Genomic DNA, 24,227 nt, shown 5'->3' with positions numbered 1-24,227 from the left:
ATGGATGTCTCTGTCCCCTCACTTATGTGCTGTGAGGTTTTGTGCTCAGTTCTCATCCGGGCCTGGGCTGGGGCAAGACTCTCTCCCGTGTGTCTGCTCTAGGTGTGCCTAGAGGTCCTGGAGCTGTCCAGTGTCCCCAGGTGGGAAGGGCCAGAGCCAAAGACATCAGCCGGGGCTGCGGAAGTAGCAAGCGAAGTGGGGACACGTGTGCAGAGATGCGCCCGGTCAGCACACACAATCTGCCAACAGCCCGGACCCCGATGAATCGCCAAGGCAGAGCCTGAAGCGTCACAAAGCACCGGAGGAACTCTCCACCCATCCCCCTTCCTCCTCCGCGAGGCAGGGGCCCCGGATTCTAGCCCCGGCTCTACCATTTACTGCCACGGACCCTTGGGCAAGTCACTTCCCTTCTCTGGGCCTTAGTTTCCTCCCTTGTAAAAGTGGGCGAGTAGGACTAATGGAACGCCCCAGGCCCCAGGGTGCTGAGCCGTGCTCCCACGGCGGGACAGGAACTGGGGACAAGGCCCAGAGTTGGTTGGCAGGGTGGAAGGGGAGGCTACAGAGAAAGGGCGAGACATAATCCTTGCCCCGGAAAAGGTTCATCAGGAAGTTATAGAAGAGAAGGATGGTGACAGAGAGCCTGGCCCATCCTGCAGGGTCCCCTCTTGGGCCCTTGGTTGCACAGCTCTTGGTTTAGATTTTCTCCCGGGGCTAGGCAAAATGTCAACTCCCTTTGTCCCCATGCTCATCATCCTTTGTCACCTTGCCCATAGGGCCTGTGGTCCTACCTCTCCCTGAGAATGAACTTCCCCCCACCACACGCATTCTTTTCTCATCCAGATCTCCCTGCACTTTCATAATCCTCCTCCTCCTGGAAGTCCTCCCTGATCTCCACTTCCATGTCACTCCCCGCTGGCCTGGGTGCAAAGTCCCCTGAGCTGACGGCTGTCAAGCTGCCATCATCCTTTCAGTTAGGAACGTTTTTGAGGACAGGGACCCTGTCTTTTTGTCCTGGAATGTCCACTTCCTGGCTCACCGCAGGGCCCTGTGGAAGGAAGGACCCAGAGGGGAGCACACAGCTTGGGGCTGGGGGCGAGTGGCCTTGTGTGCGCTCGGCCAAGCAAACGCTCCAGACCGTCAAACTCGCCCGCCAGCACACACGCATCCAGACAGCCCGGCGCGGACACACGCACCCGCGAGCCAGCGCCCTCTCTCACGCTGCAAACCCCCACATGAGGTGGGGGGTGGGATGTGGGGGAGGAGGCGGAGGGGGCTGCCCTCCAGATGTTGTTGGAAATCCAACACGTCCCCTCCCCCCCTCCCTCTCCCACTTCCCGTTCCATTTCCCCTAAATATTTACTGATTTTTATTTACATTCTTTGCCCGAGGTGCCCGGCCCCTGTCAGGTCCCATTTGCTGGGCCTGCTTCCCTCCTGCCAGCTCCCCCCCTCCTCCCTCAAATCCGGAGCCGGGAGTTGTGTGTGGTTGGTAACAGCCTCCTCCTGGCCCGTGGGTGTTGGGGGGCGGTGAAGGCAGGGGGCTGGCAGCTCTGGGCAGAGCTGTGGGGGGGAGGAGGGGGCTTGGGGACAGGAGCAGCTCACCCACACATTCCCGCCTGCCCCCAGTCTGGGATTGTTTTAGCCCCCCCCCCTTTTTTCACAGGGACTTCTGGAAAGGACTGATGGATGCCAGATGCCAGGAGCACTGGCACCCAGGGAGGACTCTGAAGAGAGAGGAGGGAGCGCTGGGTCAGACGTCACAGGGCGTGGGGCAGGCGTGCTGGGCGACTACTCCCGAGCTGACCAACCACTCTGGGCCGCCTTACCGCCAGCCAGCGGATCAAGGAGCTTGAAGAAGTGATTTCCCGCTCTGTTCTCAGGCTCCCTGCCCCCCTGGACCCTGCCCTCCTCTTAGCCATTTCATCCATCAGTATGGGGCACCTACTACGTGCCAGGCACTGTCCCAGGTGCTGATGAGACAGCAGCAGACTGTCGTCCCTTATTCTTGCCCTGTGGAGTCCACTTTCTCGGGAGAGAACGAGTGGGCTGTAAGTGCCCCGGGGAGGAAGAAGCAAGGTAAAGGGAATGGAGAGTGCACTGGGGTGGGGGGAGGGCTGTGATTTTAAATAACACCCTCAGGGGAGGCTTCCTGGAGAAGGTGACACCTGAGCAAAGCCTTGCGGGGGGGGGGGGGGGGGGGGGGAGGGTGGCCAGGAGGAGGGAGCCGCCTGAGAGCATGGTGAAGTGTTGGAAGACTGGAGAGGAGCGGTGGGAGTCAGGGTCTCTGGAGGGTTCTGAGAGGACAGCGACATGACCGGACAGATCAAGGTGGAGGGGTGATTCCTACCCCCTTGTATCCTCCCTTACAGTCTGGTCACCCCACTTCTCCTTGCCGGCTGCCTTCTGCTCCTCAGCTACTCTGCCAGGCTGCCTGTGGCTTCCAGAAAGTTCCTCTGCTCCAGAGAGCCCTCCAGGATTGCCCAGGGGAGGCTGCCAGGCTCTGTCTGGGCAGTAGATGGCCTTTTCTTCATTTCTTCCCTTCCCATGAGAGAGATGCCAAAGAGAGAGATTGTGATCCCGCCCCCCCCCTCCCTGGGGCAACCCAAGGACCAGAGTGGGTGAGTCGCTTTCCCAAGGTGTCTCCTCAAAAGGCCACTATCCTGCCTCCCATGAGCCCTGCTCCTGTCACCCCAGGTTTTTCACGGATGCTCCGTCTTCTCTTTTCTTCCTTTTCTTCCTTCTCCTTCCCACTGGGTCTGTGCCCTTTCGGCAAGGGACTGAAGTCCCCCCCCTCCTCTGCTTTGGCATGGGCCTGGGGAGCACCCTTTCACGGGTAGCACTGGGATTCATTGCTCTAGCTGGCACCCTCCTCTGTACCCAGTCCCTGGATAGTGCCTGCTGTGTAGCAAACTCTGCTGGCGGAGCAGAGCGATGGAGAAGACGGCATGGCTTCCCCTGCTAGACCCTGGGAGTTAGCCCCAGGGCTCCGAGTCCCTAGCTTGACTACCGCCTACCAGGTGGCTTTCCACTAGGTACTTCCCTCATCCAGGCCTCACTCGTTCAAACGGCAACTGTTTATTGAGAGCCTGCTATGTGTCAGCCACTGCATTAGCCTGAGGATACAGAGGGAGCAAAGACAACCTGGCTCTTGCCCCCACGGAACCCGCAATCTTGTGGGGAGCAGACCTCAGTTAAATGGCCACGCCGATGCGGTCAGAAGGACCGCAGGGAAGCTGAGGGGCTTGCCCCAGGGAGGTGATGTCCAAGCTGAAACCTGAGGGAATAGAAGAATAGCCCAGGCAGAGAAAATAGTACACGCAAAGGCCCTGTGGTAGGAGGGAGCATGTCCAAGGAGCTGCAAGAAATAGACATGCTACAGTAGAAAGAACAAAGGGAACGAGTAGAGTAAGAGGTGGGCAGAGGCTGACCGCGTGGCGTCTTCTAGGTCATGTTTGAAACCAGATCTAAGGACAGAGGCACCCACTTAGCATTGCAGGGTTGTGTTGGGGACACAGGAGCATCTCAGGTTGGCTGTAGATTGGGGGGTAAGGAGAGGAGAGGTGGGGGAAACCTGTCAGGAGGTGACGGCAGGGGTCCAGGAGAGGGCTGATGCTGGCTTGAACTAAGCGTTGGCAAAGGATTCGTAAGGGGACGAGGACGGTGTGTCGAGGGGGAGTCCTGGATTCCTGCCGTCAGGGTTTCCCACCTGTAAAGAGGAAAGACGTGGCTCTACGTTCTCCTGGCAATGAGTGAATTCGTGGAGGCAACACTTCTCCTCCTCGGGAAGGCACTGGAGTGAACTATACGAACAGCGTAAGAATACTCCCCTCGACCAGATAGTTCTCCCCTGGATCTACCCCGGGGTCCTTCAGGCTACCCGCCCCCCTGCACAACCCTGCACAACCCTGCACAAAACTGCAGTGAGCATGATTTCGATTAGACTGCTCACTGCCAGCAGGGCTAGAGCAATAATGTGGGTAAGAACCAGAGGCAGGGGATGAAAGAGAAGACAGGATCCAGGCAGAGGGCCATGTGCCAGGAGCGCGGGAGACAGGCTGTAAACACCTGCGGAACAGTCAGGATCTGGTGGAGTTGAAGGTCTCTGAAGCTGGTGCTGGCCTGGGACCCGGGGGAGCTCAGGTGCAGGAAGCTTCGAAGGACGTCGGTACTCTGTACCTGCAGAAGGGGCGCTCTCCAGAAACCTGCACAGTCTCATCGGTGTTGGCCCCCCTCCCGGAGGTCCCCCCACCCCCATGAGATGGAGGGGATAGAGCATGCTCAGGACACGGGAGGGTGTAGATACAGGAGCTGGGCAGACATACAGGGAACACTCTGGTGTCGTGCAGATGATCTGAGGGGTCTTTCTGGAGGAGGGGGAGGAGGAGGGGGAAGGGGGAAGGAAAGGGGAGGAGGACGAGGTACTCGGAAGGGGTCTGGGGACTGGATTCGTCAGCCCCGTCTGGCCCAGCTGGGAAATGCTCATTTAAGCTGATGAGAGTTGGGTGTTTGGTGCCCTTATCCCCCCTCCCATGCAGCTCCTCCGTCCAGAATCCCATCTTGCCTTTAGTTCCCAGCCCCCCAGCCCCGTTCCCCGTGAAATGGTCATGGGCTCATCACTCTGCCCCCTCACTACTCTTTCTTCCTCTCCTACTCTAGCTGTTAGCCTCCTTGGCTTTGGAAGATCCGCTTGGCTCCCTGCTCCTCCCCTCAGCCCCAGGGGGGCCCATAGTGAACACCTGCTTGGTTGCTGGTGCAGGTCTGCCGCGCCTTCGGTTCATATACTGGCATTTGGGGAGAGGCTGCATTGTTCCGGTCTTCCCTGAGCACTGCTCCACTCAAAAGAGCCCCCACGAGGGACCAGCCTTGGCCTACAAGGTACAGAAGTTCAAGTGCAGGAAGGATTTCCTGGGCCGTGAAGGGGGACAGTTGAGCAGCTGGAATTCGGGGAATCAGTTCATGTGCACCCTGCTGTGTGAAAGGTCCATGGCTGAGGGCCTGGCGGGGGAGGGTCAGGGTCTCAGAGAGGACGAAGGATCACAGTGACAGGCCGGCAAACAAAGGCTGTCAGCTCCATGCAGCTGGCCTGGACGTTTGCACCGCACCGTGAACACAGCACCTGGCCCAGAGGAGGCCTTCAGTGAATTCCTGCCGAGAGAAGAGAATCTTGGTTCCCGGCTCAGCTTCCCATTTGCTTTTCCTGAACCTGTAGTTCCCTATCTACAAGATGGAGTAGTAACCCCAGTACTTCCTGTCTCATCACATTGTCACGGGGAACAAATGGAACAACGATGGCAAAAGCGTTCTGCGAACACGATACACAGGCCGCAGCCCAGCACCATGCCTGGCCAGCGGTGGTGGTGGCTCGGTATTGAATAAATGAGCAAATGACCCGATCTCCACCAGATGTGAGCTCCACGTAGGCAGAGACCTGGCTTGTTTTTCCTTGGCATTATTTCCCCAGTGCCTGGCACACTGTAGGTGCCCAATAAATATTGGGATCGAGTGAATGAATGAATGAATGAATGATACGACTTGACCCTACCCTGGGAAACTTCTAGAACTTTGGAGGTGATGAGACAAACCACAGGGCCATGAACCCAAATGGCTTTGGAGGCATCAAGATCTCGGTCTGAACGCCGACTTCACCAACAAGGTTGAAAGCGGCTGTTATTTCCCCATTTTACGCAGGAGGAAACAGGCTCAGAGAGATGATGTGACTTACCCAAGGCCCCACAGCTCCCAGTAAGTGAGGGGATCAGGATGGGGGCCCAGGATTCTGCCTCCAAAGCCTGTGCTTTTTCCTACCATAGAAGGTTCTTGCTGTAGCTGATCCGTTGGGACAACGGCCTCTATGACTGTCTACTTGACAAGCTGGAATATTCTGTTGGGGGGAGCTCTCTTAATCGCATACCATCTCAGAGACCCCCCTGTTGGGGACTGCCGGGACCAATGAGAGGCCAAGATCTATTCAGGGTGTACCAGGTCCAGAAATGCACACACTTTGCCCATGACATCCGTGTTCAGATGCGGAGACAACATATGGAGGGGAGCTGTTGGAGGGCTCTCCTGGCCCAGGGTCTCTGTCATACCCCCTCAAAGTCACACCTCCTCTCTGGCACCCTGGGCCAGTGCTGCTCCCTGAATGCTCCCTGAGTGCTTCCTTAGGCAGGGTCCGGTCGTGTCACAGCTGCCCTTCCCCTCCCTGCATGGACTTGGGGCTTTACCATTCAGTTCCCTGCTTCCCCAGGTACGTTTCATTGAGCTGTATTTTGGCTGTTGATAGGTATTTCTTGCAAAAAAGATGGTGTGTGACGGCGTAAGTTTGGGAAGCTGTAAACAAGCCGGAACCTTGCAGGACTTCTCAGGGCCTTTATTGCGCTTATGTTGGACTGTGAATCTCCGAGGGGTGGGGAGTTCCAACAAAGAGCATTTTCCCAAGCGTGCTAGCCCCCAAACTCTTTCTTCAGGAGCATCTCGTGGGATTGGTGTGCTCCTGGGCACACTTTGGGGATTATTGCTGTGGCTGTGAAGAGTCCCTGAAGGCATTTAAGCAGAGTTAGAGGATCCGATTGGTGTTTCTCGGAAGACCACTGGGTGGACCGCGGGAGCCAAGACAGGGGCTGAGGAAGCCCTTAGGAGGCTGAACTGACAGTCTTCGAAAGAGGAGCCTCGTCCGTGTCCGCCTGCTGTGCCAAACTTAGGTCTCTGTCCCCAGTGAGCTTGCAGTCGGGGTGATGTGGGAGAGGCCAAGGTCCTACCAGGAATTCTCCTCCGGGGCAGAAGATGCTAAGTGCTATAAGCACCTCCGATCCAAGAAGACTTCCTGGTGACTTCCTCAATTGGCAGCCCAGAGCTCTGGCCGCGCTCCTCTCCTGTCTCTTTTCAAGAATCAGTGAATTATTTGAGATGAGCTCAGGGGGTCCTTTGCTGTTTTTTCACCTTTACTGGGGGAGGGGGGGCTGATGGTCTCCGCCTTCATCCCCCAAAGTACCATGGAGTCATGCTACCTGCTCACTGGGACACAGAGACCCAAGTCATGAGACTCAGGTCTACGGCGTAAGTGGCAACGCCTAGTTTATTTTTAGTCTATCCTGCTGGCAAAGGTCCCGTCTCTTGGCACCGAGGCCAGCTTAGATGAGGCCAGGCTGGGGCGCAGGGCGCAGTACCACCAACATCCTCCCCTCTCCCGGCCTCTGCTCTATCTGACTCCTGCTCTGCAGCTCTAGTTCATGGGGAAATGGGCTAATGCCACACCCACTCCGGCTCCCCAGGCAGCTACGAAGTCCCCAGAAAAACTGGACAAAAGCCTAGACTCCCTTCGCCATCCCTCCCAAGAGCCAGCATAGGGGACTGGGAGTTCCGCCTAAATCTCAGATCCAGCCTGGGTATTTGTCCAGCTGTTGTGGCGGTTGGGGTTCCCTGGACCTCATGTAGACAAGGGGTACTTGGGTCTTGTCCTCCGATCTGCTGAAATCCTCGAGCCCCCTCCTCCTTGAAGGTCTTCTGTGGGTTCACAGTTGGAAGCATTAGAAACTCCTTTTCCACTCTGTGCCTACAGGCTGAATTTGAATGGAATCCCTCCCCCAAGCTCTCCTCTCTCTTTGACACTAACCCAGAAAACAGGTCTGTTTTCCAGCGCAAAATCTGATTGGGTCACTCCCCTCTTCAACAACCTTCAGTGGCTCCCTATTGGCTTCAGGATAAAATTATCCTTAGAATGACATAAAAAGCCCTTGGTCATTCAGCTCCTGCTTACTCTTGAAGCGTCTCTCCTCCTTCTCAGCCACTTTAAGCTTCAGGTATTTGGATTGAGTGAATGAGTGAATGACGAGACTTGACCCTGCCCTTGGAAACTTCTAGAACCTCCGAGGTGATGAGACAAACCACAAGAGCAATGAACCCAATGAACTCTTGGCTTCAGAGGCATCGAGATCTGGGTTTGAATCCTGAATCTCGTTGCAATTGCCCCCCCCCCCCCCCACAGTTCCATGGTCTACCCCTGTGCCTGGCTTTTTTTTTTCTTTTTTTTTTTTCTGCTTAGAACAATTTCCTCCTACTGGTTTACCCAGCAAGTTCCTATCTGGCCTTCAGCTCTAGGCTCAAGTTCTAACTCCTCTGTGAAGCCTTTTCCTGTTCTCTGAGCATTTCCTATGTATGTGCCAGGCCCCTGTGCCAAGCATTCTCTGTGCACCACGATTTAATTTTTCCTGTGCTTCCGTGTCTGTCGTCCCACCGAACTGTCAGCTTCTCAAAGGCAGGGGACTGAGGTGGGCAGTTAATGCTGGGGGAGGAAGGATGGAAGAACGCGGCGGGGGGGGGGGGCTCCACAGGGTTCCCCACCCGAGCCACCCCAGCCCTGTGTAGTTAGTAATTCATTAGCAATTAGTTACCGATTGCTGCCGTAACTGATTACCACGGATCTCGTGGCTTAGAAAACATACACAGGTCAGAGGTCAGAAATCTGAAATGGGTCAGCAGGACTGGCTCCTTCTGAAGGGGAGAGTCGTTTCCTTGCCATTTCCAGTGACTAGAGGTTGCCTGCACGCCTTGGCTCCCGGGTCCTCGCTCACACCCCTCTGATAGCTGCTCTCATTGCCACATCTCTGTGACTCTCCTGCCTCCCTCTTTCCCTTATAAGGACTCGCGTGATTACGCTGAGCTCCGATATGATCATCCTGGATCATCCCCAAAACAAAATCCTTAATTTTTTTTTTTATTAAAAAAATTTTTTTTAATGTTAATTTATTCTTGAGAGAGAGGCAGACAGAGACAGAGTGTGAGTGGGGGAGGGTCAGAGAGAGAGGGAGACACAGAATCGGAAGCAGGCTCCAGGCTCCGAGGTGTCAGCACAGAGCCCGGCGCGGGGCTCGAACTCATAAACTGTGAGATCGTGACCCGAGCTGAAGTCGGACGCTTAACCGACTGAGGCACCCAGGCGCCCCAGCAAAATCCTTCATTTGATCCCATCTGCAAAGTCCTTTTTGCCATGTAAAGTAATGCATTTACAGGTTCCAGGGATTAGAACATGGACATCCTTGGGCAGGGGGGTGGGGGTGAGGGGGCGGTGCCATGGTTCTGCCTGCTACATGCTGGAAACTGAGAACGGGTCAATTTGGGAAGAAGGAAAGTGTTTGGAGTCTCAAATGACACCCCTGTCTGGCCTGAGTTTCCTCATTTGTAATCAAAGGAATGGTGCCACAGGGTCCCTGATGTACTCTTGGGGACATTTTATGAGCCCAAGATTCTACCTCTGCGGCAGGAGATGATGAGGTGGGAACACTTCCTCCTGCACAGGTGACATCTGCCCATCCAACTTTGACTCTGACTATCCTCAAAACCCTCCCCCCCCGCCACCTGCCTGCTCCCGAGACCATGGCTGGTGCCAGGGACCGCTCCTTCCCCGGTGCCCTTGCCTTCTTTTCCTGGGACGGGATGGAGGGCTCTGTCTGGGTGCTCTGTGCACCCACGGGGCCCCGACACATGGCTCAAATGGGGACGCAGGCGCCCCCCCCCCACCCAGGCCAGTCAGGTGCCCTCAGCAGGCAAAGCCATAGGGTTAAAAATGGCACTGCTTCTCACTCACAGCTTTTTCAGGGAAAGGTTAGAGAAATTTAACTGGGAGACGAAATATTTGCATATAGAACGCCACGGGTGCCTTACGGTGTAGAATACAAAATTGGCTAGAATTTTGGAAACAAAACTGGAGAACTCATCGCGGGACAGCCACTGGAGGAAAAGCTGGAGGAAGCAAGGCAGAGGTCCCTACTGGGGGGCCCTGGAGAGGCTCCGCGGAGGAGTTGAGAGAGAAAACAGGTGTATGTTGCGGGACAACCGGGAGTGAGCGAATAGAGGAGACTAAGGGCAAATCTGTGCTGCGTGGGGCCTGGGGGGAGGCGGGGGATGAGGAAGATGCCCCTCCCACTCTCCCCATCTGTTGCCCCTGCTTCGGCCTTGGCCTCCCCCGGCCCTTCCTCCACAGCCTTCACCGGGACCTTGTGCAAGAGAGGCAGATGTTTCCAGATGAGGCCAGATGCTGAGACTCGGGGAGCGGGTTGGCCCCTGTGGGCTCGGAGGGGTGGGGGGGAATGAAGGAGGTACAGGAAATGAGCGAGGAGGGAGTGTGATCTCTAGCCAGGGGTCTCCGCTAATCCTCACCACAACTGGGGAGGCAGGTGTCAGGTCGGTTTTTACAGATGAGTCAACTGAGACTCCGCACGACCCACTTTCCCGCCCCACCCCTTATCACTGAGTCCGCACTTCAGACGGATCAAGCACTCAGGGCCCTCCTGTAAGGCCCCTGTCCCTCTCCTAGTCTCACCATAGACCCTTCCTCTTTACCTCTGGCCCGGCTGCTCTGTCCTCACCTTGCCTCCTCCTCCAGGAAGCCCACCTGAGGCCTCCACTCAGCTCTGTCCCGCTGGACTGTCTGTCCCTTCAATCTGTCAGCCTAGATGTGTGTCCCACCTGCGCCCTCCCCATCAGACTGGGAGCCCATTATGAACTCCAACTGCCCCTCCCATCGGATCACCTAACTCCTCTGAGGTTGAGGGAGGCTCACTTACAGTCCAGGTTGGAGGTGGGGGGCGGGCCGGTCACTATGGCAGGCGACGGGCAAGAGGAGAAGTACAAAGGCAGCCGCCTGGGGCCCCAGATGAGGTGAGAGCCTTGGCTGTGTCCCAGCCCCATAAAGAAGGATGTTAACGGCCTCTTAGGGAGCAGGCGAGGGTCGATCAAAGGGGTGTGCGGGGGTGGGGGGTGCTGGGCTCACTGCTGAGGGAACGAGGGAACGGCTCCTTCCAGGTTGGGGGGGTCAACCCTGGCACCTCCTTTCTGCCCCAGGAAATGGAGTATCTCATCCTAGGAGGCTACTGATTGAAGGAGAATGATTTCTTCCAGTCTCCGATTCCTCCTTCCTGCCAGGGTCTTCATGATCTCGACTACCCCCACCGGGGTCCACCTCTTCCCCTCCCCCACCCCGGGGACACCCAGCAGTGGGTCCTGAGGAGCGAGAGAGGGCTCCGGTGGTATCAGCTGGGAGAGGAGGAGGGGAAAGCATAGGAGGTGGGGCCGGCTTACCACAACCTGTGCCCCCCACCAGCCTGACTATGAAAATCAAAAGCAGTCGGCCGTCCTGCTGGCTGACTGACTCAGAACCGGGATCTGGGAGCAGCTGGAAGGCCTGCTTGAAAGTAGGAAATAGGGAAACAAACGGTGCTTTGGGGAGGAGCCCAGGAGAGCCAGTGTAGACACCCGGGCAGAGGCTCAGATGTGGCAAACAGGTGGGGTGCGGGGGGGCTGAGGCTGCCAAGGCCTTGGTGGGACCACGGGATGAGCCCATGCCAGGCCCATGGTCCTCTGAGCCAGTCAAGAGCAACCTATTGTTTTGCACATGAGGAAAGAGACGCTCAAAGACAAACAGGGACTTGTTCAAGGTCACACACCCCTGAGTCAGCGGCAAAGCCAGGACCAGACCCCAGGTTAGGATTTGAGGTTGGTGGGGCGGGAGGCCTTGCCTCCAGAACCATGTGTCCGCTTGAAGGCGCAGCAATGAAATTTTCTTTAGTTTGCTTATGAGGTCTATGTTCATTGCCCTCCCCCCCCCCCATGAAAGGAGACGCAGAAGGCTGCCGGGCCCCACTCTATTCATTCCCGGGGACTCTCCATGCCCCAGGTCTTTTTCTGTCCCCTGCCTCTGGCCAGACCATTGATTTCCACAATTAACCAAATCGCAAGACCTGAAGCCCTCCTCTCAGTGTGTGCCCGCCCTCCTCTCAGTGTGTGCCCGTCGGGCCTTCTCTCCAACTCCCCTTCTCCCAGGAGCCACCTCCCGGGACAGTTGCTTGTCTACTCTGGGCAGCCCACCCCCAAGGTACAGCTTTTGCTTCTCATCTACCTACCACCTTTCCAGGGCCCTCCGCAGGCCATGGGTTCATGAAGCAATACGTTTACACAGCCTCAGAGCTGGAGGAGAGAGAGAGAACCCCAAGCAGGCTCCACGCTGTCAGCACGGGCCCCGACAGGAGGCTCGAATCCACAAACCACGAGATCGTGACCTGAGCCGAAACCAAGAGCCGGGCGCTCAGCCCGCTGAGCCACCCAGGCGCCCCTGGAAGGGGTTTTATTTTTTTTTGTTTTTGTTTTTTTTCTTATTTTTTTTTTTATTTTTTTTTCAACGTTTATTTATTTTTGGGACAGAGAGAGACAGAGCATGAGCGGGGGAGGGGCAGAGAGAGAGGGAGACACAGAATCGGAAACAGGCTCCAGGCTCTGAGCCATCAGCCCAGAGCCTGACGCGGGGCTCGAACTCCCGGACCGCGAGATCGTGACCTGGCTGAAGTCGGCCGCTTAACCGACTGCGCCACCCAGGCGCCCCTGGAAGGGGTTTTAGAAATGTCATCTGTCTCTGCCCATACCCTCACTTAACATAAGGACCCAGAGGCACGCAGAAGAGAAATGACCTGTCAAGGTCACGACCTTCAGTTCCGAATCTGGACTGCCTGACTCCAGTCTGTGTTTTCTGGCCCCTGTGGTTCTCCAGATTGGGTACTTGCAGTGACAGGGGTCACACAGACCTTGGCCAACTCCCAGGATCGCCTGCCTTCCACAGGACTCCTTTAACTGGATGGTTTTTCAGCTTGGGAGCCAGGCCAGAAAAACAGGAAGTTGGAGAATAGAGAAAGAGGAGAGAGAGGGCAGTCCACCCATCTATCAAACCTTTATTGACCGTCTCTGATGTACCAGACCCTGTTGGGGAAGCAGAGGTGAGCAAGCCACGGCCTCTGCCTCTCAGACAAGGAGGGGCAGACCCCCGCTAACCGTGGTGCTGGTGTGGAATCGCCAGGCTAGCAGTTTGAGCAAAGTGCTGTGGGAGCACAGAGGAGGGAGCACAGCACATCCTCCTGGGGCAGGGCAGGGGAGGCTTCTCGGAGGACATGTACCTGACCTTGGAAGGGGGAGCACAAGCGTGCCAGGTGGAGATGGGGGGCATTCCTGACAGAGGGACAGCAGGAGCGAAGGCCAAGAGGAGTGAAAACCTGGGTACGTCCTGGGGACGTGAGCCACCCCACGTGGCCACCAGCTCATTGGCTGTTGAGAAGGAAGTGGGTTTACCCAGAGGTGGGTTTAGAAAGGTATGCTGGGCCCGCTGGTAGAGGCCTTGTGATGCTCTATCTTGAAAGCAATGAGGAGCTAACCTGTTGAAGGTAGGAAGTGGCGATTAGCGTGTATTTGGGGAAACACACTCTGGCAGCAATATGGAAGAAGGAATTGACCGGGACACCCGCTGGAAGAGTTCTGGAACTGTCCGGTGGAGAGAGGCCCAGGGCCCGAGCCACACAAGTGTCAGACAGCTGGGAAGTGAGGGCCCAGAGGGGGCCCATTTCATGCAGAATGGATTCTACACTCACAGACCTGGTCACATATGGAGGACGAAGGGGAGAAAGGGGGCAATGTCTCCACGTTGCTGGCTCGGGCAACCAATGACTGAAGGCACCTTTTACAGGAGAGTGGGCTGGGCTGGGAGGGAGGGACGGATAATGAGCTTTGAGTTCGACACATTGAGTTAGAGGGCCCTGTGGCACAGCTGGTTGGCGACAGCAACTAGGCAGCCGTCCAAATGAGGCTACGTTCGGGACAGAATCAGAGTCGGGCGGCTCAGAGGCCGTATCTGCTCACGCACTGAAGTCAGCCAGACGGGTGTTCGAATCCCGTTCCCGTGTTCTTGTTCTGGGACCGTGGACAAGTCTCTGAACCTCTCCAAACCTTAGTAGTCTCATCTGTAAAATAGAGAGAGGAGTAGTGAAGATCAGATGAGGCCCGGTCGTTGGCCCGCACTTGTCACGTGGCACCCAAAGTTCTGGATGTTTCCCCCTCCGCCTGCTCTGTCTCCCCCGCTGCAACTTCCAGTTCTCCGACCGTGATGCCGAGTGTCCCCAAAGAGGGCCCACCCTTCCTCCTCTGCTGCTGCCCAGCCTGGACTCCAGGCCAACCATCGCCAGAGGTCAGCTTTGGGGCTTCAATTCAGCCTGCTGGGCTCCCAAGAGCCCAGGGAGGCAGCTCTAAGGCCCTGGCAAGGCTGACTGGGTGTGTGGTCCACTACAGGCTGAGTTGGGCCCCTGATAAGACCTTTATCTTCTGTGGGCTTCCTCTTCCTCCTCTGTCACCGAGGGGTGAGTTTGGTGATGGGGGCTGACCTGGGTCATCCCTGAAACTGGGTCCGGGGCAGACAACGCCGGATGTAGCCCTCTGTCCCCGGAGGATGGAAGAGAGGGGCCGGGCTCTGGGGTCACCCGCCAAGTCTTTTCTCAGGTCTGACCAGGTGGGCTGGAAGGGTGGAGGGGGCGCGTCTGGGAGCGTCCAATGCCCTCGTGCCATGCAAATGCCATGCAAATGCCATGCAAATGACCGGCGTGCCCCGCTGCCTCCTCCCCCCCCCCCCCCCCCCCCGCGGCTTCCACGACGTGAGGGTCTTAGCGGTTCTAAGACAGAGGGTCTCTGGGGAGGAGGAGGCCCGTCCGGAGGGAGGAAGGACCCCCGCCCTCCCGGCCAGGACCCCACTTGGGTGGGTGGGGGGAGGGGCGAGCCGGTCCGACTAATGGGCTCATGATTCATCGCTGGGCTCTTGTCTGCGCTAATTGGCTCTGCCGGCCGCCTGATTCATGGCAGGGAGCCGGGCTCTAGGGGACCCCGGTGTCCCTCCCCCGCCTCCCGCGCAGGATGGCTGCGTGAGGCTTTTAGACCCAGGATCCGTTCCAAGGGACTGCTGCCCGGCCATCCATCACCGCTGACAGACTGGGGCTCCAAGGTGGGGGGCGGGGGCGCCGGCACCGAGCTGCCATCTGATGTTTCCGACCCCCCCCCCCCACCTCCCAGCCACCGAGGGGCATCGGAGGGCAGCAGGCCCTTGGCCTTGGGTCTTAGGGAGCCACGCGGGGTATTCAGGCAGGTGTGAGCGGGGGGGGGGTGTTTCTAGAGGAGGGGAGAGAGGATGCGGTGGGAGGTGGGAAGGACTTTGGGGGCAGGAGAAAAGGCGCGGAGGCAGGTGAGGGAGGGCCGGGCTCGGGGCTCGAAGAGCAGAGACTCGCGACACAGGAGTCTGGTGACTGCGAGCAGAGATCTGTGGCAACAGTACTGACTCCGAAGCTTCCTCTGAGGCTGCCCGGAAGAAGACTAAAGATACCTGAGGCTTTGAGACCTTCTGGACGACCTATGGCAAGTCGCTTAACCAGGCTGAGCCTCCACGTCTTAGGACCTTTAGAAGAGAAACATGCCCAGGCGTGGGCACTCATGGGAAGCAACCTCTGGCAGGGTCTTCGTCTAGGCGTCCAAGATCCCCAGGAGTAGTGTCTTTCATTCATTATAACCTCGATGACAAAAAGTATACATTGGTCCCTGCCCTCCCAGGTACAGGGATTGGTGGGGGCTGTGCTCCCTGAACAGGGACATCTCCCCCCACCCTCCCCTCACCCTACGATCTCCGCCAGAGCGTGTCACTGCACAGAAGAGTTTTTTCAAGCTCTCCAAGGCCCCTCATGTCTACGCCGCCGCCGCATCTGGGCTGAGGCAGTAGAAAAGGCCACACCCACCAGGCTGACGGGGAAGCAGCTGTCAGCCCTGACTGTCAGAAAAGGGGGCGGGGGTAGTTCAGGGTCAGGGACTGGGGGCTGGAAGGAGCCTAGCCGAAGCTGAAGGAATACCTCCTGCGGGATGAATCCATGAATGAACAACCGTCCCGCAGCCTCCGCAGAGGGAGGCCTGGCCTTGCAGCAGGAGATGAATGGAAAACGGTCCGCAGCGAGGCGCCACCGGCCTCGTGTCTCCACTCCTCCTTTTGACCCGCAGCCACATCCAGGTGTCGGCAGGGCCTGTTGGCTCTACTTCTCAGCCAGACCCCGATCGGGCTCTTCTGTCTGTCCGGGCTGTGGGCCGGACGCTGCCGCCAGCAGTGGGTCCCGTCTCCCCTCCCAGCCTCCGCGCTGGCACCTGTAATCCATTCTCCATTCAGCAGCGGGATCTTGTAAAGACATAAATCAGATCTCATCACTCCCCTACGCGAAACTCTCTCGTGGTTTTCTCTCACATTCAGCAGAAAATTCAGCCTCCTTGCTTTACCTCACAAGGCCCTACGTGATCTGGCCCCCGGCTACTTCTCTGACCACACTCGTTCTGGCCTGCTTGCTCTGGCTCAAAACCATTCCCATTTCAGCGCCGTGGCACTGGGGTTCCTTCCGCCCAGAAGGCTTCCCCCCCCCCACCCAGTTCTGCACGTGGCTGACTCCTTCTTGGCCTTCAGATGTCAGCGGAAATGCCACCGCCTCAAAGAGGCCCTCCCTGACCATCCCATCTGTCGCAGCCCCCAGGAACTCCCTACATATCACGACAATCCATTTGTCTTCGAACCCTTAAAACTACCTGATGAATTCTCATTTATCTGCTTGAAAATCTGTCCTCCCCGGGGTGCCGGGGTGGCGCAGGTCATGATTAGTGAGTTCGAGTCCCGCATCAGGCTCGCAGCTGAAGGATCCTCTGTCCCCTCTTTGCCCCTCCCCCGCTTGCGGGCTCTCTGTCTCAAAAGTAAATAAACATTAAAAAAAAAAATCTGTCCTCCCCCAGAGAGTCCTGTCTCCTGAGGCTTCCCTGCTCCGGCTGCTGTGTCCCCGGGATGTCCGGGTCTCTCCCAGCATTCCGAGGGTCGAAGGAAGGACTCACAGGGCAGGCCTTGCCACCAGCTTTTCCTAATGGAATATTTTTCTTTTTCTGTGTGGAGATATTGTCTGCCCTGCCCCGATGTCCTCCCCCGGTAGTTGGACGGCTGCCCCTCTCCACCAGCCTGCTCAGGGCCACCTTCTCCCTCCCCACTCATCTCACCCCACTGCCTCCCCTTGGCAGGAAGTCTGGGGTCAGAGCTGCGGTGGGGGGCGGGAGGGGAGGGGAGGGGCGATCGCGGGAGGGTGGGGTTGCCCCTCCCCCCACCCCGAAGGGCTCCGTGGCTTTGTAATGGCACAGGTGGCTTGTGGGTTTGTGAAGGTAGTGAGGAGAGACATCCCAGCAGCGTCTGGGAGTCTAGCACCTTCCACCACACCACAGCCTCCCCTGCCCCCAGGGAGGAGGAACAAAACGAGGCTAGTGCTCCCGAGAGAGGATCCCCATCCCAGCGGGAGGGGGGGTGGGGGTGGGGGGGATGGGGGGGTGGCTATGCCCAGCAGGGTCACTGCCGCTAGGCCAGGAAGTCCCTCTAACCTAGCATCCATCCACTCTGCAATTTGAGCTCTCGAGTGACCCTCTACTCCTCACGTAGGATTTATTACCCTCCCCCCCCACCCCGGCTGCAGAGGAAACTGGAGGTCAGGGGTCAGGAGAGAGGAGGCCAAGTTCATGTCCTCAGTGCTTAGAAGCCGGTGTCCACGGGGAAAAGCTCTGATTTACAATTAGCAGTGGGGCCAGACCGGAAAAACACAGCCCCATTTTCCAGATGGAAAAACTGAGGCCTGGAGTGTTCACTCTACCTGTCTAAAGCCAGGGCGCCAGTTTCCTCCTGCTGCTCCTACCCCCCTTCCTCTGGGGACTCCACCTTCTTCAGGCTTCCACCACAGACCCCACTGGGGACCCTGCCCTGACAAGGGAAGCCCCTGAGATTTCTGTGCTCCCTTTTCCCTTCCTCCTCCCTCTCTCCTCCTTCCTGAAGGAGTGTGGTGACTGTTAACCCCGATGAGGGCCACTGCTGCCTCTGCCTAGTGCTGGCACCTAGGGAGGGCTCCTTGCCTCTGTAGCTGACTCAGTGGCACCCCGAGGCAAGTGTTGTTCCTTCTCTGAGCCTCAGTTTCTCCATTTGCGCAGTGAGTTTGCCTTTTGTGAAGTCCGTGTGACTGCGGTTTGGGAGAGGGAGGTCGATGCGCTTGACGAGGGGGTGGGGAGTAGTCATAGAGGGGAGCGGGGTGGAGACTGTCCTACCGTTCTGAGACCTGTCACCGTGGCCACTCTCTGCCCTACCTTGCTGCATTTCTTCACTGACCCCCCTCCTCTCCAGGCCCGCCCTGCTAAGCGGGAGAGGAAACCAGGCAGAGGGCTTATGGAGGAAAGCGGCAGAAGGACCCTAAATCACCCCCCATCTTGCTCTAGCTGCCAGCCAGTGACCTTCTCTCCCTCACCACTGTCAGCTGGAGTGGAGGAAGGAGGCGCGGTCCCGTACTGGGGGCTCCCACTTGTTGGGACGCCCAGTCCCTGTCCCTTTGCTTTGGGATCCATAGGCACAACCCCTGCCCTCGGGTCCTTTTGAAATGAGAGGTGTCCCCGATCTCAGACAGCTCTTGCCCAAAGTCTTCGGATATCAAGACATGAAGGCTGATGTTGCCCCAACATCAGGAGGGACTTGGCACCCACCCCAGCTCCCGGGGGGGGGGGGCTCAGAGAGGGTGAGTCAGGGGTCTGAGACCACCCTGCGAGTGAGCCACTAAGGCTGTGCAGGGTAGGATAAGCCCACTCTCGGGGGGCACCAGGAAAGGGGCAAGAAACCCAAAAGGTTGAATTTCCGAAAAACGCACCAGGATCACGCGTATTTTCCCCAGCCATCCTAAGTGTGGTTTTAAATGGAAAACACAGCCCATCAGGGCAGAAGCATGTTTAGATGAAGCGAGCCCCCTCCCTCCCCCACCCGGCTGGAAGCTTTATTTCTGCTGAGGCAAACATGTGATAATATTTATTTCACAGGCCTGGGAGGCCTGTCACCCCTCCCCTCCACCCAGCTGGGGGCATGAAGATTTAGGTTTCCCCGGTCCGTGGTTTCTTCTCCAGGAGCTTGAGGGTGGTAGAAAGTTGCTGCGGGGGGGGGGGGGGGGGGGCGAGGGGTGTAACCAATGGAATATCCTAGAAATGGCAGAGTGTGATTTCATGTAACTTCCTCCTTATTCTCTCCTAGATCACTTAGTTTTGGGGGGGGGGGCGGGACATTCGCTGCCATGTTGGGAGAACACTCAAGCAGCCCAAAGGAGAGGCCCAGGGGTCGAGCGGCTGAGGCCTACAGCCAACAGCCGGCGTCAGGTGAGTGCGCCATCTTGGAAGCCGGTCCTTCAGTGCCAGTCACGCCTTGGGATGACTGCCGCTACCAGAGGACATCTGACTGGGACCTTTCAAGAGACCTTGAGCCAGAACTACCCAGCTAAACGTCTCCCAACTTCCTGACCCGCAGAAACGATGCGAAATAATACGTGGCTGGACTTGTTTTAGGCCTCTAAGTTGTGGGGTACTTTGTGACGCAGCAATAGATAACTAACGTAGCCTAACAGTCCCTTTTCCTTCTGGTTTGGGCCGCCCCAGCAGCTGCCTTCCTCATCTGTGAGCCTTGGGTGCCCCTCTCCCAGTATTGCCACTGGGAAGCGTGGATCTCCCAGCGTTAGAACCGGCCTTCTTTTGGCTTTTGTCCCCTGTTAGTGTTTCCCGTGAGATTAACAATCAGCTGGGACCCTTGTTTTTTTTTTAAATTTTTTTTAACGTTTATTTATTATTGAGAGACAGAGAGAGACAGAGCGTGAGCAGGGGAGGAGCAGAGAGAGAGGGAGACAGAATCCGAAGCAGGTTCCAGGCTCCGAGCCATCAGCACGGAGCCCGACGCGGGGCTCGAACGCGCGAACCGCGAGATCGTGACCCGAGCTGAAGTCGGACCCTAATCGACTGAGCCACCCAGGCGCCCCTGGGACCCTTGTTAAAAACATTTTGTCCCCCTAGCGGATCTGGGTCACCCCCAGAGAGTCCTCAGGACCCAGCAACTCTGGAAAACTCTAAGCTGTGTAGAAGCTTCTTATACAGCCCATAGCAATGGTTCAATAAGTATCTTCTCAAAAGTTGTTTCTACTGTTCGCATGTTCTCCATCGTGAACACACGTGCCGGGGGACACGCTACGTGTTAACCTGCTTACTTCTCACTCCTCTGAGGTGGGGGGGGGTGGGGGGTGCCAGAGAGCTGGGAACCCGGCTCCTTCCCTCTCTGAAGCCGACCCTAACCACTCTCCCGGGTGAAGCCCAGCCCAAAGTGTCTGGTGTCCCTCAGGAGTGCCTGCGGACCCTTCCCTTGCTGTCATACCAGTTCACCCCGCTCCGGCTCTGTTCCAGCCAATAGGCAGCGCGGCCACCGCCCCTGTGCCGGGTGAGCTCAGCCTGTCGGCCAGCGACTGCCCCCGCCAGGTACTCCCTGCCTCCACCCCTCCTCTGCATCCCAACCAAACTCCGTGGCTCCCTCCACCAGGAAGACCGCCTGGGCTGCCCCTGCCTTCTTGCCCACTGCTTCTCTGTTGCTGCCACGCCCACCTGGTGCCTCAGTCTGGATGCCCCACCCCACCCCTGTCTTTCACAGGGGCCAGGGACTCCTCACTGGGCTTACTCACTTCAGACGCAGTCGGTTAATCTGACCCCTAGCAGCAGATGAACTCGGGGTCAATCGCTTGACTTCTCTGAGCTTCCGCTTCCCCGTTCGTATACTGGACATCTTGCCCCCCTGCCCCCCCCCCGCTTGGGGTGAAGGTTTGATGAGATTGTGACTTTGGAGAGCACCCTGCAGATTATAAAGTGCTGTGTAAACGCGAAGGGTTGGTAAGTATGAGCTTTTTCCAACACCTCCTCTGCCCACCCCACCCTGCACACGTTATCACAGCCTTTGCTACAGTCCAGGGGTTACATTGGTCCCCCCCCACCCCCACCCCCAAATCTGTGCTTGTGTTGCTCTGTTGCCTGGAAGGTTCTGGAAGGCTCTTCCCCCTTTCTCTCTGCCTGGCTTGCTCATAGTCACCCTTCGCAGCCCAGCTCAAGTGTTTCCGCCTCCATGAAGCCCTCTGCTTCTCTCCCTGGTGGGATTGATGCCTTCCATCCACGGCATTCGTGGGTGCCTTTACTGTCCTTGTCACCATGCGTATGTCTGCTTGTATGTCTGCCTCCCCCAGTGGACCATCTCATTCACCTTGGTATATATGCATGCAGCAGGCGCTCAATAAGTGCACGTTAGCTTTGCATTCCCTGCTCTCTGTTCTACTTAATAGCAGTTTGCTGCCCTTCCTAGCTCTCCACAGACACTTCCTCTTCCAGATGAGTCTTTAGCATTCACTCCCTGCCTCCCCGCCCTCCAAAATCTTGATCAATTACCTGCCCTCCGCAAAAAGAACCAAAATGAGGCATGACTGTGGTCTGGCGCTGAGCCTCTCTCCTAGGGCCTGGGACAGACAAGAAAGGCATGGGGAGGGGTGCGGGTGGCTAAGAGGCTCCAGCACCCCACCCCCCACTCATGGGGAATTGGCTTTGGCTCCATTGCTGTGGGGAGGGGGAGTGGGGGTGGGGCCAGGGTTTGGTTTTCTGGCATTTCATTTATGCCTTGGAAGTTGGTTTGGGCTGTCAGGGGATCTGGGGAGGGGAGCCAGGCTGGTGGCAGGGGGTGTCTCCATGAGCGGTCTCTGCCATCTCATTGGCTTCTTCCCTGCACTGAAGGCAAGATCAAACATCAAACGCAGCCGGCTGGTGCCTGGGCTAATGGAGGGAGCTGGGCAAGCATCTTCCAGATGTGTGCAGCTGTTTTCTCCCACTCCCCGTCCGGGTCTGGGATTGGAGACCCATGTCAGCTGCTCCGTGGGTCCCAGGGCCCCAGGTTTTGGGCTGAGGGGGCTGGCCTCCTCCTCTCCCACCCATGACCACAGTTTTCCACTGACGGAGTCTCTCTCACCTTCCTCCGCTCCTCTCCTTCTTTCTAAGGAGTCTTTTCATGCCCTACCCACCCGGAAGTCCTTCTTGCTGTATAGCCTACATCTTTCCTGATCTCAGGGACTATCTTCTGGGACTGGACAAAGGTGGGGGGGGGACCTCTCTCAAGCAGAGAGGAAGGAAAGGGAGACGCTCCGGATGATTCGACAGGGGGAAATGTGGGGAGATAATGAAATATGTGAAGCCCAAGTTAATTTGAAAATGGGAGCACTCCACTCCCAGGCACTCAAGCAGTCAGGGAGGATATCAGCCTCTTAGCCGCCCGAGTCCCTCTTCCCAAATGCTATAAGCTTCTAATAAGGATGTAATACAATTGAATCTATTACGAACTGAATTGTTTACAGAAATTTACCCAGCTGCAGACATGGTCAGGGAAGACTGGCCCAGTGGGAAGGCAGGAGGGCTGGAGAAACAGATGAGGAGCAGGGAAAGGAACGGCGGACGATGGAGAGATGGGAAGGGAAGGGGTAGAGAAGAACAGAGGAGAGGGATGCAAGGAGGAGAAGGAAGGAGGGACGGTGTCTGGGGGCGGAGTGAGGCAGTCCTCATCACTCCGGGCGGTCCCGGTGCCATGTTGGTGAGAGAGAGCTGTGTGCAAGATGGGCCAATGAGCCTCAGAGGGACAGGCTGCAGTGACACCTCGCACAGGTCCAGGTAGTGGCCGGGGGGGGGGGACACCATGGGCGGGGCTTGCGGCAGGGCAGAGTTTCCGGCATTCGTGCAGAGACAGGGATGACTGTGGTTCGACTGTGTGGAATGCTTCTGCAGGAAGGCTCATGGGACTGAGCGGGGCAGTGGGCTGGCTTTTCTGGATCTAGGACTCCCCAGGCCCCTCTGCTCTACATCCTGTTGTACCTTTCCTTGGCTGCCTGCTGCCTCAACGCTCGTAAACACCGGAGAGATAAGCACTCGCTTATTCATTCAAAACGAATGCAAACAAGAAGCAGGTGTCGGGCGCTGCCCTAGGTACTGGGGATTCACCAGCATGGCGCCCATCGTCAAAGAGCTCACGGTTTAAGAGGCAGAGGTAGGGACAGATGTAGACATAGCTCAGGACATTAGGACGGTAGGAAGAACCACAGAGCCCCGTATGTAATAGGTGGCCACGGAATATGAGCCTACCTCCAGGAGCAGAGGGGAGGAGGGGACTCACTGTCTGTGGAAGCTGGCCATAGCACAGAGGGGCAGCATTTGGAAGATCTCAGGTGACTCTGAGCCCCTTGAAGGCAGGGGGCTGTGCCTCAGTCCCCCCCCCCCCGCCCCGCCCCTTGGATTCCACCACCCAGCTCCTGGCAGAGAGCAGGAGCGCAGTGACAAATTAATGGTGCGTTAGTCAGGAGCTCTTGGGTTGTAAGTGACAGAAAGTCATCGCAAACTTTTTAAGGGAAAAAAAAAAAGGGAGAGAGAATATTGTTCAACATCATGGAAATTTCCTGGAGGAGGCAAAGTCCGGCAAAGCCAGGCGCAGGTGCTACCTGTTGTCACTGAGCACCTCTTGCTTCTGTCTTCTTCTTGCGTGAGCTTCTCTCAGACCATCTTAGTCAGGCTTTTGTTCTTAGTCAGGGTCTCCCCAAGGGATGGTAAGAAGGTTTACAGTAGCCTAGGTCAGCATCCCCAGCACAAAGAAAGCACTTCTTTCCCTGTAGTCCCAGAGGAAGCCCAGGACTGACTGTCACTGGGTGGATTCACTGATATGCTCATCCTTGAGCCAATCGCATGACAGGGGCATTGTACACACTAATTTACCAGGTTTGGGTCCTAGGACCCCTCCCAGAGTGGCCAGGGGGGTAAAAGCAGAACGAAAGTAACCCTCTCCCTACAAGAGAGTTGGGGAGAGGAAGTTTCCCATAAGCTAAAAAGAGCAAAGTGGTGCTAGGCAACAGGTGTCCATGACGAATGAATACATGAATGATTGGATAAATGAATTGGGCCTTGAAGGGTGAATAGGAGTTCACCAAGCAGTGAGAAGAGAGAGGGTCACCTTATATGTGTGTGTATACGCACAGAGCCTGCTTTAACATTCTCTTTTATTTTTGTTCCTGGCTGCCCATCCATGTCTGTTCCCATCTGTGTGTTTGGAACATTCTGGAAGCCCCAGAGGGCAGGCATGATGTCCGCCACACTCCATCTGGGCACTGCCCAGGCCTGTCCGTTGAGACACTTAATCAGGGCTGTTTAGGCTCTGTGGCCACCCTCCCCTGCAAGCAGGGTGCTCTCCTCCTCCTCCAGCAGATATGGGCTAGGCCAGGCCACCACCCAGTCCTGGACGAGCAGGTGGGAACAGTGAGGAGCCAGAGACACAAGACGGGGAATGATGGGGAACCCCCTGCCCACAATCTCTCCTGTTCATCTGGGGGTTTCTCCCTGTCCCTGACGGCATCGGAAAGTCCTTAAACAGCCATCTGTGAATTGTAAACACGAGAATCTGACATGAAAGGAGGATTCTTAAAAAAGGAAAAAAACACACAATACAATTGCTCCCTTCTGGCCCTT

General features: G+C 57.0%; 1 protein-coding gene across 1 annotated transcript in view; it reads left to right on the top strand.

Moving 5' to 3' along the window:
- The first annotated feature begins 10,596 nt into the window (after nt 1-10,596).
- NGFR (nerve growth factor receptor) overlaps nt 10,597-24,227 on the top strand; it is a 45,058-nt gene continuing 31,427 nt past the window's right edge. Inside the window, exons 1-3 of the mRNA XM_047080414.1 lie at nt 10,597-10,655; nt 11,817-11,868; nt 13,905-13,998. Coding sequence (XP_046936370.1) covers nt 10,597-10,655; nt 11,817-11,868; nt 13,905-13,998 — 205 coding nt within the window. The remainder of the gene's footprint in view (nt 10,656-11,816; nt 11,869-13,904; nt 13,999-24,227) is intronic.

The sequence above is a fragment of the Lynx rufus genome, unplaced genomic scaffold (assembly GCF_022079265.1).
Source record: "Lynx rufus isolate CCGP_SWC_20201006 ecotype Redwood Valley unplaced genomic scaffold, mLynRuf1.p SCAF_18, whole genome shotgun sequence".
In the NCBI taxonomy this organism is placed as follows: domain Eukaryota; kingdom Metazoa; phylum Chordata; class Mammalia; order Carnivora; family Felidae; genus Lynx; species Lynx rufus.
Note: the sequence above shows the minus strand (reverse complement) of the source record. Positions and strands in the feature narration are given on the sequence as shown.